This window comes from Rhinopithecus bieti, unplaced genomic scaffold (genome assembly GCF_001698545.2).
Source record: "Rhinopithecus bieti isolate Rb0 unplaced genomic scaffold, ASM169854v2 scaffold_7884, whole genome shotgun sequence".
NCBI lineage: Eukaryota > Metazoa > Chordata > Mammalia > Primates > Cercopithecidae > Rhinopithecus > Rhinopithecus bieti.
Window position 1 is genome coordinate 6,519,821 of NW_016806331.1, and position 16,648 is coordinate 6,536,468.

The 16,648-nt window shown below is 47.5% G+C and overlaps 1 protein-coding gene across 1 annotated transcript in view; it reads right to left on the reverse strand.

Annotated features, from left to right (window-relative positions):
• The window catches only part of SCN3B (sodium voltage-gated channel beta subunit 3), a 29,673-nt gene extending 15,110 nt beyond the window's left edge, over positions 1–14,563 (reverse strand). The window contains exons 1-4 of the mRNA XM_017875665.1: positions 14,189–14,563; positions 13,710–13,789; positions 5,263–5,426; positions 1,891–2,116 (exon numbers count right to left, since the gene is read on the reverse strand). Of these exons, the coding sequence (XP_017731154.1) occupies positions 1,891–2,116; positions 5,263–5,426; positions 13,710–13,764 (445 nt within the window). The 5' untranslated portion in view covers positions 13,765–13,789; positions 14,189–14,563. The remainder of the gene's footprint in view (positions 1–1,890; positions 2,117–5,262; positions 5,427–13,709; positions 13,790–14,188) is intronic.
• Positions 14,564–16,648: the final 2,085 nt, after the last annotated feature.

Sequence of the window (16,648 nt, forward strand, 5' to 3'; positions counted from 1 at the left end):
GGGTGGGGGTGGGGGTGGCGGGACAAGAAGCAGTGGAAAGAAAGCCTGCAGGATAGGCAAACAATCTGGATTTTCGTCCTGCTTCCAGTGCTAATTTGCTTCATGTCCCTGAGCAAGTCCTTTGCTCTTGCAGAGAACTCTTCTCCCAGTCACAAAATGAAGGGCACCAGAGCTGCACCCTCCAATCACCTGGGGAGTCATTCAACTTGCATATGACCTCACTCACTCCTGCCGATCTCACACCTGCAAGGGTGCTGCAGAGGTGTCTACATTTGGAGGAAGCCAATGTGGGCGATTCTGATGTCTGCCCTTTATCCAGAGGCTCTGGATTAAATAAATGATATCCACGCTTCCTTCACACCCGACCATCCACGAGGCTCTGTGGCTCTGATAATAAACTTGTTTTTCCTTCTGTTTTTACCCGAGGCTTGCTCTGGTGCCTGGCAGACGAACTAGCTCAGCCTTGCCACACTTCCCACCAGCTATGCACGAGGGTCTCTGGAGGCAAAAGCCTGAGAGAGCGGAGGTGGAGACAGTTGGACACTGTGCTAGGGTCTGGCAGGCACCAACCGAAAGCTCCAGATGGTGACCAGGAGAGGGCGCCAGGGCCCCACCCCCAAGGGGAAAGGCGTGTAACAAACAGGGGCTAAAGGAACTTCAGAACAGGGGAGTATCTTAGAGAGCCCCGGCCCACCCCTTCATTTCACACCAGAGGAGCGGGGCTCAGAGCAGGGAGGTGACTCATCGGGTCTGAATTTAGGAGCCCTGAGAGTCCTTCTGCACTTTCAGAATTGACCTACCTTCCATTTTAGTCATATCGTCTGACCCGTTTGTTCATTCACTCCGAGCACTGAAACCTTGCTTCATTATTTTTATCACAACGACATGATAAAAAATGAATAAACCTGTGGCCTGGAGGTTAGGATTCCTGGATCGTTTTTTCTAGGAAGAGCCCTGTCTTTAACTTGATCTTTTCTTTCATGCCCCACGCTTTGGCCGGCTTACCAGCAGTGATAATGCTGGAGATAGACTGAGAAAGGCTGGAACTCCCCCCTCAGGATGTAGGACTCCGGTTGCAACAGAAACACCTGAGTTAGGCTGCTAAAAGGCCTTCCCACGCACGAACACGGAACTAGCTGTAGATGTCCAAAGATTTTAAACAAGGCTAGAGAGCTATCACCCTGTCCCCTTCTCCCAGCAGAGAATGAACTATGTAATAAGAGATGCTACAGATGGGGACGGGGTTGCACGTGTGATGACTGTGAAGAAAGACAAAAGAAGAAAAGATTGTCAAACTCTGGTTTAGAGAGAGGTTCTCAAAGTGTGGTCCTGGCAAGCAGCACTGCCTGCCAGGCGGCGTGTCGCGCAATGCAAACTCTCAGGCTCCACTGACAAAAGCGGAAAGGCTGGCTTCCAAAAAGCCCTGCAGGAGATTTTGAGGTTTGCTAATGTTTGAGAACCCCTGGCTTAGAGGCATGTATTGCTTACAAGCAGAAGGAGAGAGGACTTCGAGGTAACCTCATGAGATTTCTCTGCGCCCACTGAGTCAGGGATTCAACCTAGGCCAGAGAAGAAGGCCTAGCTGAGTCAGTAGCTTTAGGCCTCATGGCGGCTAGCCTCTTTCTCTGAGGAAGCAGGACGAGCTCATTCTACCATCTCCAAGCCTTTCTGCTTTGAGGAAAGGCACAGAAAGACAGGCTGCTTGGGCGGTTTACAGGAAGCTGGCCACCAGAGGAAGATGGGTCAATGGTGACATTTTTAGATGTCACCATTCCAAATACACAGGCTTTTGCACTCTTTAAGGGCCTCCCTCATGTGGAAAACTGCTGTCCTACCCTTCCCTGTCCACAGAGAGCAGGGCGCCCTAGAGACCCTGTGCCTCAGCCTCACCCTCCTCGGTGACTCTTAGGGGGATCAGCCGCGTCGTCTTCACAAAGGGCCGATGCGCCTCAAACTCAAACTCCCGGGACACGTTGCAAGTGTAGAGGCCAGAGTCGTTCAGAGTGACGTTGAGCACAGTGATGGACACGTCCTGCAGGTCCTTGCTGCCGTCCCACTGCAGGCGGCCCCGAAAGGGGCTCTCCACCTCCTGGTGACCATTCCGATACTCGTAGATCTGCAAACAGAGGAGCAGACGACGGTAGGGCCAGGAGAGGAGATGGCGGGAGAAAGCTGAGTTACGGACGGGGCAGAGGAAAGGAGCAGAATTGTGCATGGACAGGGAAGAGAGGGAACAATGTCACCAGCAGACCAGAATGTGGGGGTGGGATGAAGAGGCAAAGAGGAGGGTAGGGAAGGGAGCAAAGACAGGGAAGAACAGGCAGAGGCAGCAAGCATCAGCGCATGTGGACATGGTGAGGACAGAGGCAGCCAGGGGTGTGCAGGAAGAAGCTTGGCAGAAAAGAAAGTGGTGGAAAGAGGGAGAACAAAGGCAGGTGGGAGAAGGGTATGGAAGCCCAGGAGGCAGACATTGAGAGAAAGACAGGATTGGAAAGAGACAGAAGGAGAGAACAAGAGAGTAAGATGTGTCCCAGGGCCACCAGCTAGAGAACAAGGTAGAGACAGCAAGACAGGCAGATTCATTAGTAATAAAGACATGTGAAAGCCTTGGCTTTAAAACTGGACTCCCTGTGCTAGTACTCATCAGGGGCTGTGGGACAGGCAGGGCCAGGCCACAGGAAGGGGGCCCAGGATGCTGAAGCATGGCAGATTAGCAGAGAGCCATCACCAGAGAGGCACACATCACATCTTTTGCTTTGGACTGAATTTTAACTGAAATCTCATCTTTTAAATTTCTTTCCTCAACACTTCCACCCTCTGACATAACACACCTTTTTTTTTTTCCCTCTCTCTCTATAGCTGTGCTGGCTATTCTAGTCTCCACTAGCCACAGGTAGCTACTTAAATTCAATTTCTTAGAAATTAAATAAAATGCAAAACTCAGTTCCTCAGTGGCACTGGCCACATTTCAATTATTCATAGCCACATGTGGCTGGTGGCCACTGTATTGCACAGCACAGAGAGAGAAGGTTGCCACCATCACAAACATTTCTATGAGACAGCCTTGCTCTGGATTTCCATGGCTTTTTTTTTTTGCTGTCATTGTTTTATTTTTCATTTTCTTCTTCTCCTTCTGATCCACCTCACTTTGGGCAGATCTGGAAGCACTGCGGGCAGCTATCGGTGGTACATGACCAGGCCTGAAGTCCCTGGGGGCCTTTGCATCTGGCCAAGACATCCAGCCTCCTACAGCTGGGGGCTAGCCTCAGTTGCAGCTTCATTGACGTGTCACTGTCAAACCTGAGCCAGGCTCTGGGAAGTCTCCGCTGGTCCCAGTCTTGGCACCTGACTGTAGCAAATTTACATCAGAATGGCACATAGAAGCTAGAGTAGAAATGAGTTCGGCTTTAGGATAGTGAGAAAGAAGAGCAAGCTAAACCCAGTTTCACCCTTCTGTTGTCTCCGTTACAAATCTTTGTGAAGGAGAAACTTGCTCCCAGGAAGGCAAAGCAGTGCCATAAAAAGGGCCTTGTGGCCGGGCGCGGTGGCTCAAGCCTGTAATCCCAGCACTTTGGGAGGCCGAGACGGGCGGATCACGAGGTCAGGAGATCAAGACCATCCTGGCTAATACGGTGAAACCCCGTCTCTACTAAAAAAAATACAAAAAACTAGCCAGGCGACGAGGCGGGCGCCTGTAGTCCCAGCTACTCGGGAGGCTGAGACAGGAGAATGGCGTAAACCTGGGAGGCGGAGCTTGCAGTGAGCTGAGAGCCGGCCACTGCACTCCAGCCTGGGCGGCAGAGCAAGACTCCGTCTCAAAAAAAAAACAAAAAAAAAGGGCCTTGTATCTGCTGTTAGACCACCTGGCTCAAGTCTAAGCTGTCTTAGTTATTAACTTCTTTGAACCTCAGTTTCCTCATTTCTGTGTCTATCTTTTCTCTAGCAAACACTTAACATAGTGCTTACTATATTCCAGAAACTATTTTTAATGCATTAAAAATTATAGCTCATGAGTCCCGGTAACAGCCCTATAATTTGGCTACGCTTTATATCCCCACTTTAAAAATGACGAAACCGAGGCACAGAAAGGTTGACCAACAAGTCCAAAGACACAGAAGTAATGTGTGAAGTCAAGAATCAAACCCAGGTGACCTGGTTCCAGAGTCAGTGAAGGAGTAAATAATGGTCATCTCCAAGGTGGTATTCAAAATATATGACAACCGACCAGGCGTGGTGGCTCACGCCTGGAATCCCAGCACTTTGGGAGGCCGAGGTGGGTGGATCACCTGAGGCCAGGAGTGACCAGCCTGGCTAACATGGCAAAACTCTTTCTGTACTAAAAATACAAAAATTAGCTGGGCATGGTGGTGCATGCCTGTAGTCCCAGCTACTGGGAGGCTGAGGTGGGAGAATCGCTTGAACCTGGGAGGTGGAGATTGCAGTGAGCGAGATCCTGCCACTGCACTCCAGCTGGGTGACAAAGGGAGACTCCTTTGAGAGAAAGAGAGAGAGAGAGAGAATATATACATACATACATACATATATACGTGTGTGTGTGTGTGTATATATGTATGACAACCACTTTGCCACTGGCACCAACCAACCAGAACTGACATTGGCTATGGTGCAGGAGCAGAATCCGGAAGACTCCCTGCTCTGCCAGGAGCAAATCTCTCAGTTTCCAAATCATGGATAAGTCTGGGGGTTCAGCCACTTAGGAGACTTGGCACAGCAAGTATCCATGAGAGAACTGTCTAAAATAATTTATTCGCTGATGTGGCTGTACTGGGTGTCCCGGGTGAATATCAGCCTTGGATTTCTCTTGGTCATCCCTGTCATTCCTATTTCACTAGGACTGTAGGAGTTAAAGGAGCTAACCTTTGTTATTTCACATAATGATGCTTTGTGTTATTCCCATTTATTTGTTAACATAATGCATATAATAGGATGGCACGGAAGATTAGATGAAAACACCTGCAAATTGCCTGTTAGGGTGCCTATCACATAGTAGGCTTTATGGCTTATCTCTTTCCTCTGCTTCCTCCAGCCTATAATCAAGGGTGCTTGCAGCTGGCCCAGTGCCCTTTCTTTCAAAGAAGCTGGGGCTTCACTAAGGCTGTCAGTTATCTGCTGAGGAGCTGTCAGTGTTTGAAAGAGAAAGAGCCAGTGTTTGCTAGCTCGGCATCCCCCAGACTGTCAGGAGCCAGGCTGGGAACAGCAGAGGCCAGCAGAAGAAAGGCCAGAGTCAGCAGTCGAACATACAAGGAAATCTTTACCGCCCTCGGGCCTGTAGAACCATTCCACCACCGTGGTGGCCTCCACCTCCTCTCTCTTCATGCAGGAGATGCAGCGCAGCTTCATGGGGTTGCCCTGCACGGCCTCCGTCTCTGAGGGCACTTCCACACACACAGGGAAGCAGACACTGGCTGCGGAGAGGACGGGTGACAGGGAAGGAACAGCAGGTGGGGGGGAGGGGCACAGGAGAGAGGCGTTGGAGAAGAAGGAGGGAGGGAGGAGAGACAGAGAAAGAAGAGTCATGAGGCGAACTTGAAAAAAGTCACGTGCACGTGTCTACACCCTCACCTGCGCTCCCTGAGTGTACAGGCTCAGAACAGGTACACATTGGAGGTCTAGATCTCCAATCTAGACATTGACTGAAATGCTTCCCCTGGAGGCAGTAGAGATGCAGCACAGGACATTATACTTGAGCCCTGCCCTCTAAGTCTTATAGCCCAAGTGGGAGACAGGGCATGTGCCTACCCAGCAACCATCCATCCTCCTTCATTCCCCTACCATTCATTAAAATCCACTCTCTGCCAGGTCTGATGCTAGACTAGAGATGCAAAGATGAATAAAACACTAACTATGCCCTGCATGCATTTATAACCTAATAGGGAACACAATTCCTAACTAGGGATTAAACCTGACCACAGCAAGTAACACACTCATGATATGTTCTGCTCACAGAAGACAGGCAGTGAGTTACTCCCAGTTGGCCTGGGGAGAAAGGAAGAGAAGGATGGTGAAACATGAGGCTAGAAAGGTAGACAGGACCCAAGCTGTGAAGACCACTGTGTGTCCCTTCCAGTGTGAGGTATCAAATGTTTTAAAGCCATGGAGAGATGTAATTATATCTGTGTTGCATGAAAACTGTAGGTAATTCTGACACATGGTAGAGGTTGGAGCAGCAGTGAAGAAGATGGCGAGCGGACTGCTAGGCTGGAGCAATGGTCTATGTAGAGGAGTATAGTGAGGCAAGTTAAAATCTGGAGGGGGGTCAGATTGTGGGACACCTTGCATGCCACACAGAGGTCTAGACTTAGTGTTTCTGCCCTCTGGAAACTTGAAGTCTGCTTTTTAAAATGAGGCAAGTATATCAGCTTGATAATTCAGAATAACTTGAGTGGGACAAGGCTGCCAGCAAAACATGTGCAAATGTGGGCTGCATTAACAGATGTACAGTGTGCAGGAGGAAGGAGGCGTAGCTTCTTGGTACTGCTTTTGGAACAAATCTGGACTATTATGATCAGTTCAGGATGTCATATTTTAAAAAAGGAAGTGGTTCAAAGAGTGCACGCCCAGGGGTGAAGGGATGGTGAAGGGTCTGGAGATAAAGTCTGGTGAGGAACAAATGGGAGGACTTGAGTTGCTTAGCTTGGACACAGAACATATCTGTCTTCAAATATTTGAAGGCTGGCAGGTGGAAGAGAAATATGATTCTGCCCAACCCTAAAAGTTATAAGAAAAAAGTAAGTTTAATGCAATAAAAAAAGAACTTGCTGGTTTTAGAGCTGTTCACAAATGCAAATAACTAAATGGTAAGAGAGTGTACACAGCATTGTTTGTGATATTTGAAAGTAAGATGAGGCCAGGTTCTGTGTCTCACACCTGTAATCCCAGCACTTTAGGAGGCTAAGGTGGGAGGACTGCTTGATGTCAGGGGTCCGAGACCAGCCTGGGTAACATAGTGAGACCCCTGAGTCTACAAAAATAAAATAAAATAAAAATGAGGCAAACATGAAAGCACACAACTGTAGTCGCAGCCACTCAGGAGGTAAGAAGGTTGCTTGAGCCCAGGAGTGTGAGGCTGCAATGAGCTATGATGGCACCACTGCACTCCAGACCGGCTGACAGAGTAAGACCCTATCTCTTAAAAAAAAAAAAAAAAAAAAAGTTGGCCACCACGGATTCTTACATTAGAATTAGAATTAGACTTTGAAGATCCCTTCTGATGCTATTTTTTCATGAATTAATAATAAAACAGAACCCCAGAAAAAAAGAAATATTACACACGACATTTAAAAACTAGTCTACTGTTAATGGTCAGCCTGTTCATCTCCTGGCAGAGCGTTCTTTCCTAAAAGCAGGGGAAGGTTTTATTTAGAGCTTAACATGACACTGACATAAATGAATTTTGAGTCCAAAAACTGTGTTTGATTGACTTAGAAAGCAGTGTATTTCATTTTAAAATATAGAGTTTAAAAACAAGTGGCACCATAATTAACTTAAAGTTTTAAAAATCAAGGTAAAATAAATTTAATTGGGTTTTCAACTCTCCAGCAAGCTGGGCGAGTCTTATCTGACAGTCTTCAAGAGGGCCTAGTGCTTCTGCAGATGGTGAGCCACTTTAATGGAGAGGGGGCCCACATCTAGGGAGAACTGATCAGTAACATCTTCAGCATGTGATGAGTTTGAAGTATTGATTATAGATCTGATTAAACAAAAAGGAAATGTGGTTTGTGCAAAAGTTTGTGAGTGGGCAGAGGGGTAGAGGGTATATAGCAGGAACTCCACGTAGCATGGAACCTTGAGGTACATTCATATTTAATGAGAGCTGGCAAAGATAAATTCATTCATTTCATGTTGACAAACTCAGAAGTGGAGTAAGAAGTCGCAAGGAATGCACAGTTACAATTATAGAGGCAGGGTGAAGATAGAGGCACGCCCAGAGGTGAAGGGATGGTGAAGGGTCTGGAGATAAAGTCTGGTGAGGAACAAATGGGAGGACTTGAGTTGCTTAGCTTGGACACAGAACATATCTGTCTTCAAATATTTGAAGGCTGGCATGTGGGTTTGACAACTGAAGAGCTGGGTTTGATGTACTATGTAATTTCACTGAGACTCAGTTTATTCATCAACATAATGCTGAAAATGACATCTCTCTAGTAGGTTTATCATGAGAGTTCTATGGCTTAATTTACATGAACATGCTTTGTACAAATGTCATTATTCATGTTATTCTATCCTTTGTTTATTTCACAAATATACTGAGTACCTTCTGGGTGCCAGGCATTATTCTAGGCACGACGAATACACCAGAAAACAAAATAGAAGAATCCCTGTTTTATGGAGCCTACATTCCAGTGGAGGTAGAGGGAAAACAGCAACATTAAATGGTAAAAAGTTCTGTGAGAAAAAACAAAACAGTACAGGAGAGAGCGTGTTCACAGGATCATTGGAGGATGGCCTTTCTGAGAAGGTATCATTGAGTAGGCACTGAAGAAAAGAAATGAGGGTATAAGCTATACACATATCTGTGTGAAGGCATGTCAAACACAGGAAATTGCTACTCAAGGGCTTAAGGGGCCCAAAGGAATGTGTTTGTCATGCTCAACAGACAGCAAACAGCCCAATGTGGAAATTACGGCAAACAAAGTGAGAATAGAAGGGGATGAAGTAGTGGGAGGGATGGGCAGGGCCAGATTGCAGCAGGTCTTATTGGTCATGTGACAACCTTGGCATTTGCTTAGAGTAACATAGGAGCAGCAGAAGGTTCTGAGAGGAAGAATGATGGGATCTGATTTGTGCAAGATCATATGACCTGATGCTGCATTGGGAATAAATGGATGAAGTGAAAGACACAAGGGTGGAATCAAAACAGTTACGAGGCCTGGTACAGGGATCGGATTGGAAGACGATTTTGTTTGGGTGAAGATGACAGTAGAGCTGGTGGAGTCTGAAAGAAATGAAAGAAAATGATTTGCTGGATTAACATCTTTGATTAGGTGAGAGGTGATGTGCTCTAGGGAACAAGTAGATGGGATGGCAGAGATAGAAGCACAGTTAGTTCATTTATAGTTAATGGAGGGAGGGCAGTCAGGATGGCAATTGGGGTATGGCAGCAACTGGGGTAGCCCCTCTCCTTTCTGGGTTGCCCCTAAGGTAACAATAATCCAAGGTATCATCATAGAGCAAGTCCCACTGCTTCCCTTCTAGTCAAAATCCAGTTTCAGGGCATGAGAACTCTGCTCATGTGATCCTGGAGAGTACATTGAAAAACGGCCACAAAGTCTCCCCACCTCTGTTTGCCTTTTGCAGTATGACTTGCTGCTCCTTGCTTCAAGAGGTAATGTCTGTTTCTCCATCCCTTGAGTCTTCAGCACACCACTGCCTTTCTCTTTCTCTTTCTCTTTTCTTTTCTTTCTCTTTCTCTCTCTTTCTTTCTTTGTCTCTTCTTTCTTTCTTTTCTGTTCCTTCCTTCCTTTCTTCTTTCTTTCTTTCTTTCTTTTTCTTTTCTTTCTCTCTTTCTTTCTTTTCTTTCCCCACCCTTCCTTCCTTCCTTCCTTCCTTCCTCCTTCCTTCCCTCCCTCCCTCCTCCCTCCTTCCCCTTACTTCCCTCCCTCCCTCCTCCCTCCTCACTCACCTCCCTCCCTCCTCCCTCCCTCCTTCCCTTCCTTCCTTCCTTCCTTCCTTTCTTCCTTCCTTCCTTCTTTGCTTCTTTCTTTTGATGGAGTTTTGCTCTTGTTGCCCAGGCTGGTGTGCAATGGCACGATCTCGGCTTACCGCAAACTCCGTCTCCTGGGTTCAAACAATTCACCTGCCTCAGGCTCCTGAGTACCTGGGATTACAGGCGCCCGCCATCACGCCTGGCTAATTTTTGTATTTTTAGTAAAGATGGGGTTTCACTATGTTTGCCAGGCTAGTCTCAAACTTCTGACCTCAGGTGATCCACCCACCTTGGCCTCCCAAAGTGCTGGGATTACAGATGTGAGCTACCGTGCCCGGCCCACCACTTTCTTTCTGTGAAGCCCTTTAGGTATTCAAAGAAGGCTGTAAATATGGCAGGAGCTCAACCTACATTGCTGACTAAAAGTAACAAACTCTTGGAATAATGTTGACCAAATCATTTGACCTTTGTTCTTCTCTTCAATTTCCATAATACTAATGAAGAAATGTATGAGAAGGAAAACCATGATGTATTAATAATGATCATATTTCACTAAGGAGTAGCATCCATCTATCATAGGTGGATAATAAAGTATTATGAACCAACCTCTCTGAGGCCCTCAAATCTTTCTCTTCTTCGGACATTGCCAAATTTTTCCTCCTAAGATTGCTCTAAAATGCTTTCCTTTGCACTGAGATAATGAAAAATTTGATTAGAATATAAACAATTTCCAAAAAGGGGTAATAAATGAAGTTATTTTTAGATTCTGACACCCTGACGTGACTTGGTCTGCCAATTTAGCTGGTCACTTAGTGCCTTGAATAGGATGCATGAAGGACCACTAGGGGAAGAGAGGAAAACACTCCCTAATGCACAGGACAACTAGAACGGCAGGCCTGGAGAGGAAGGGCAGAGAAGGTACTAGGTGCTAGTAGGTGAGGCCCTAGGACAGGTGATGGTGTAGGGGAGGGATGGGATGGTAGCTCAGAAGAGAAATGGGAGGACAGGTGCCCTCCTGGCAATTGTGCATAGTAGCACATGTGTCCATGTGAGGTGCTGGAAGGAGCACTGGAAGACTGAAATCAGAAAACAAGGGTTCTCTAGCAAGTCCTTTCCCTTTCCTGAGCTAATTTTCTCACCTCTAAACTGGAAAGAATACTCTTTCCCCTGACTACCTCAGGGAGAGATATGAGGACCAAAACAAGCAATGTATTGAAAATTACTTTGTAAACTGTGATGCACAGGCAAGTATAGGGTTTTATTTATTTATTTTTTCAAAGGCTGAGCATGGTGACTCATGCCTATAATCCTAGAACTATGGGAGGCTGAAGCAGGAGGATTACTTGAGCCCAGGAGTTAGAGACCAGCCTGGGCAATATGGCAACACATTATCTGTATTAATTTTTTTTTTAATCTCTTTAAAAAGTAAAAATTATTACATGCTTTAATAAATGAAATAAGGAAACTTTTTTCCATGCATGCAGAAAGTAAATGGAAAGACTCTTTCCCTTCATATTGTACATCATATTAAAAAATCAACTTTGGAAGGGGGAATGCATCTAACCCAGCATTGTCCAATATTGGAATTACATGCAAATCAAATGAAATTGTGCCTGTGAAGGGAGGCTGTTTTTCTTTCTTTTTTTCCTTTTTTTTTTTTTTTTGAGATGCAGTCTCGCCCTGTTGCCCAGGCTGGAGTGCAGTGGCACTATCTTGGCTCACTGCAACCTCTGCTTCCCAGGTTCAAGCAATCCTCCTGCCTCAGCCCCCTAGTAGCTAGGATTACAGGCATGCACCACCATGCCCGACTGATTTTTGTATTTTTAGTAGAGATGGGTTTTTGCCATGTTGGCCAGGCTGGTCTTGAACTCCTGAGCTCAGGTGATCCACCCACCGCGGCCTCCCAAAGTGTTGAGATTACAGGTATGAGCCACAGCGCCTGGCAAAGGGAGGCTGTTTTTCTTACATGTAACAACCAGGTATCCTGAACCACTGCTCTTTCCCTTCCACAGCCTTTCAGTTTGGTGAGACAACACTCAGGTTGCAAAGAAACTGAGAATGGGCAAAGATGGGCATACTGTGTACACTTCTTCCAAAGTTTTTTGGGGGCTGGGGAGGGGATGGGCACTCTGTCAATTCTAGCAATATTCTTCAAAGATTTCTCTACCATTCATCTGTGGAGCTGAAAAGGATGTTAGATATCACCTATGCCAACTTCCAAACATTACACAGAAGGAACCAGATAGCACTCTAAAGTTGTTACATCATAAGCTAGTGGCAAAGCTGAGACTCCAATGCAGGTTGCGCAAGTTCTAGTTAAAAGATTCTTGGATGATAGCATGTTGTCTCCCTCCACTGCAATTCAGAAAGGGATCTCAAAATCTTAGATTAGAGTTTAGGAAGAAAGTCTCTGCAGAGTCTCACCCCAACCCTTATCTACAACTTCAGCTCTACCTACACTCTTTTTATATGGCCAGACTATCATCTTCTATGCCTCCTGTCCCCAGCCTTAGTCTCCCCTGAGAAAATTTCAGCCTTAATCTTCAAGACAGGTGAGATCATTGGCAACCTATTATGGCTGCTCCGTCTCCAGGTCTGGTACTCTATTGGGGATGGCTGGTGATGAGTCTGCCCTTGGGGCTGACGTTACCTCCCTCCTCGACCTTCCTAGTAGTCTGTCTCATCAGGCATTTTGACAGGAATCTTGGCTCTGCCTCTGGTCACATGCAAAATCCATATAATGCTGGCAGCTGGAGTTAGTCCTGGAGGCTTGAAAAAGTAATACTAAAGCAAAGAGGCAGTTCCTATCAGCATGTCTGCCACCATATAGGCAGGATGAGTTTCATGCCAACCATGTTCAGGCGTGAACATAAGCTCACATGCCTCGTTTCAGGGAGGCAGGTGGGTACAATTGTGTCCAATTACCCTGGGTATTGATTTTAGCACGGAGAAAGGTAGCTAAGATCATGTAAAGCAATCTATCTGCTGAAGAGAACCTATATTTTATCTGAGGATCTAATCATAGACACCAAGGCAGAGATGCCCAGAACTACCACACCCCACCCCCCACCATACACACACTACTACACTCTCACCCATGCATTCCGATGTCTATACTAACATGCTCAGACACATGCTAATGCACACATCCAGACACTGAAATATATTTACATACAGTAAAACATTGTCTCAATCACACAATTAGATGTTATCATATAGACTCAACTCCCTTTACACACATTCAGGCACTCCAAGACCATTTCTGACACTCTCCTCAGTCTTTACTGTTCCAAGTGTAAGATTCCCTTATTTGGAGGGGGAAGGTCACCTCAGTCTCTCACAGCTGACAAGCAATAATCTATCCACCTTTGAAGGCAAAAACCCAGCTCTCCTCCCCAAACACCAAAGCATCTTAGTTCCACAGGTTCATGCAAACAAACAAACAAAAAAAAAAAAAAAAAAAAAAAAAAAGAAGAAGAAGAAAGATGCGTTTCACAGTTGCCTATTTATTTACTATATAGCAGTAAATGGCTGAAGCCTGTTTTCTTCCCATTCCTTGTTAAAATTAAGAAGATGATGAGCAACTAATGTATTTTCACTCTCAAAATTCATGCATCCAGCTTTCATGTTTATTTTTTAATATACAGAAACGAATTTGAAGACCCAGTAAGCTTTCCAAGTATGGACTCCTTGATGAGATATAAAATGTAACCACACAGGAGGTTTTTGTTCGTGAACGTGACTGCATTTCCTTTCAGCAAAGGGAAAGGGAAAAAATACTTTGGAATGATCAGGAAACTGGAGGAAGGGCGGAAGAACCACCAAAGGAGGTTGGAGAATACCGGGAAAGGGCGGTGGGGAGGTGCCTTTCCAATCTCAAAATCCCAGCTCTCATGGAACCCCTGCGATCTCCATGTCTGGCAGATATGCACAGAGGGAAGCCAGCCAGAGCTCTTTTCTGTCACCAACGACATCAATGTGTTATTATTGTTAGCATTATTACTGTTACCTGCATGCGGCATGGCGAGGTGCTGGTACTTACCCCAGTAGATAAGCACGAGAGAAGCCAGGGGAAACAATCTGTTGAAGGCAGGCATCTTCTGGGGCTGGCGGCTTCCGAGGCTACACAGAGAGATTCCCTCGGTCAAGGACTGCGCCTTCTCAGATTCTTTCGAGGAAACCCTTTGGGACGAACTGCCCCCAGGGGGCGACTTTCTGACCGAAGGAAGGGCCGAGCACCGGTGCTTGGGGAGGCCCTGGGGGCTTTTGGAGCCTGGCGGGGGCTTTGGACCCAAAGCGACCCCACTGAACCTCCCCACTTCGAGGGAGATGATCAGCCGCTCCGCGCCCGCTCTCGCCGGCGCTCAGCACCACGGACAGTCGCCTCCCCGCCCACCCCGGAACTCCAGCTTCCACTCGCGCCCCTGCCTCGCTCGTTTGCGTCCAGGGCAAGCTCAGCTCGGAAGGGAGTCGCACTGCTGGCCTAGCAGCCAGGCTGTCGAAGGGTCCAGGTTGATTCACCTCTCGCCTCCCCAGGATCTGCTGCACTCGAACTGGGATCCTCCGAGCCCCGCGGCTCCTGCTTCGTCCACCCTGACTGCTTCTTCAGCTGGGCGTGTCCCCACTCCTGAAGCCGCCGGGGCCGCCCGTCTGGGCTACAGAATGCGTTCCACGTCGGTCCCGTCCACGGCCGCCCACGGCTCCCCGGGGAGGTGCAGCGGGGCCGGGAAGGAAGTGGCAGCTCCCGTTCGGCAGGCGATGTCAGAGGTTGGGGGGTGGGTGTAGAGGGGGAGCCCCTTCCCGGGAGCTCGCCCCCGGATGGTGCGGGGTCCCGACCCCGGGTGGCGGGTGATCAGCAACCCTTCTCTAGGCCCCCAGGCCGTGTGTGCTGTCAGCTCTGACATGCGCAGGCGGCTCTCCGCCCCCACCGCCCCGGACCCTCCCCTAGTGCACACTCCCCACCCCCTAATGGGCGTGCCCCTCCCAGTGCCCAGCGCCGCGCCGAGAGGGGGCGGAGCCGGGAGCGGCGCAGGCAGACACTTCCAGCCCGGAGATCTCGGCTCGTGCGCTGGCTGTTCTCTCCAGGTCTCCCTCTCGCGCCGCCGCACCTTCCCCGAGCTCGGGCGCACCGCCGCCCTCGGCTCACGCCCTCCAGGCAAACCCACTCAGCTCCCGCAAGGACTTGCCGGGTGTAGCTCCGGGAAGGGGAGGGCCAGAGCTCTTTCAGGCAATGATGTCATCTGCAAGGCGCGCTATATGCGGTTCCTAGCTTCGCCTCCCAGACCCCATCCCTTCCAGTTCTCGCTGCCTATCCTTTGCCTAGCCTTGATTAATTGGCCCCGGACACAGCAAACTCAGCAAGATAATCCCTGTTTAGGGCAAATGGGGTAGGGATGAGGCGCACCTGTTTCTGTGTTCACCTCATCACTCAGTGAGGTGATCCAAATGTCAGCGCAAGGGGAGGGGGACCCAAGAGGACGCCTCTTCCCTTCCCCAGGTTCTTTGCAGTTCTCCCTTTTCCTCCAATTACTCCTTTTAAATAAAGCAGATAGATTGAGTTTGGCGTCTTCCAACTGTTAGCCACTCCCTAGTCCTAGCAGCTGTTCGAGTGCCCCCGCCCCATCTCTGGAAGGGAAACCTGAAACTTTGCATTCAACTATAAACTCAAATTGACATAACAGATTAGGAATGCCTGGAACTGAAGTAAAAGAGTAATCCAAGATCCCTCCTTCAGCCTCCTTTTTCTCCTCTTCTGCTCTTTCCAAAAGGGGAAGCTTAACGCTGATATTCCAAAATGGAACAGCAGAGCAACAGCTGACGGTGAGTGGACCAGAAGCAAGAAATGCTCCCTCCTGACATCTCACAGAGCAACAGAATGTCCCCAATCGGATCTTCCTGGGCAGGGAGCCACCAGGCCATAAACTCTGTGCTGTTTGGAGGACTAGGCCTTGAAGCATACACGCTGTGTTAAACTTGGATGGGAAGTTAAAGTTGACCTAATTCAACCTCTTTTCCAATTTGTGACTTCCCCCAGGAACATTTCGGATGAATGGACTTGATCTTATTTATTTATTTATTTGAGACGGAGTTTTGCTCTTCTTGCCCAGGCTGCAGTGCAATGGCGCGATCTTGGTTCATAGCAACCTCCGTCCCCCGGTTCAAGTGATTCTCCTGTCTCAGCCTCCCGAGTAGCTGGGATTACAGGCATACACCACCACGCCCGGCTAATTTTGTATTTTTAGTAGAGATGGGGTTTCTCCATGTTGGTTAGGCTGGTCTTAAACTCACAACCTCAGGTGATCCACCCGCCTCGGCCTCCCAAAGTGCTGGAATTACAGGCATGAGCCACCGCGCCTGGCCTTGATCTTTTTAGTGATGAGACCTTTCTACCTCACAAGTTCACTTCTTCTAATGCTTAAGGAAGTTCTTCATATTCATTTGAATTCCGTACACTCCCCCTCCCCCTCCAAACTCCATTAAGTGGCCCTAATGCTGTTTTCTCTTTAAAAGAGCTATGCTTCCTCACATCCACCCTAAGATATTTTTGTTCGGGGCTACTCTTCCTTAGTTTCTTCCAACGTATTTTCTAGAATTTTCCAATCCTTTACCACCCTGGCTGCTTTTTCAGGAGGATTTTCAGTTTCTCAGCATGATTCTCCAAGTCACGTCCAGAACAGGAACTGATGGTCCCTGTGTGGTCTGACCAGCATAAATCCAGTGGAATTATGGCTACATTTGCTTTGAAGGATAAAACTATTCAAATACATTTACAGCCACATCTTAGTCATAATCAGCTTAAATCCAGTTAAAATCCCTGAGTATTTTTCACTTGACTTGTTGCAGAGTCATTATGTCTTGTACAGGCAATTTTGGAAATTTTATTATGAAACTTTGCACTTATTGTTGTTAAATGTATTAGTTTCAACCAGTTATCACATTGTGTTAACACTGTTATTGAATTCAGATTCAATCGCCCAATAT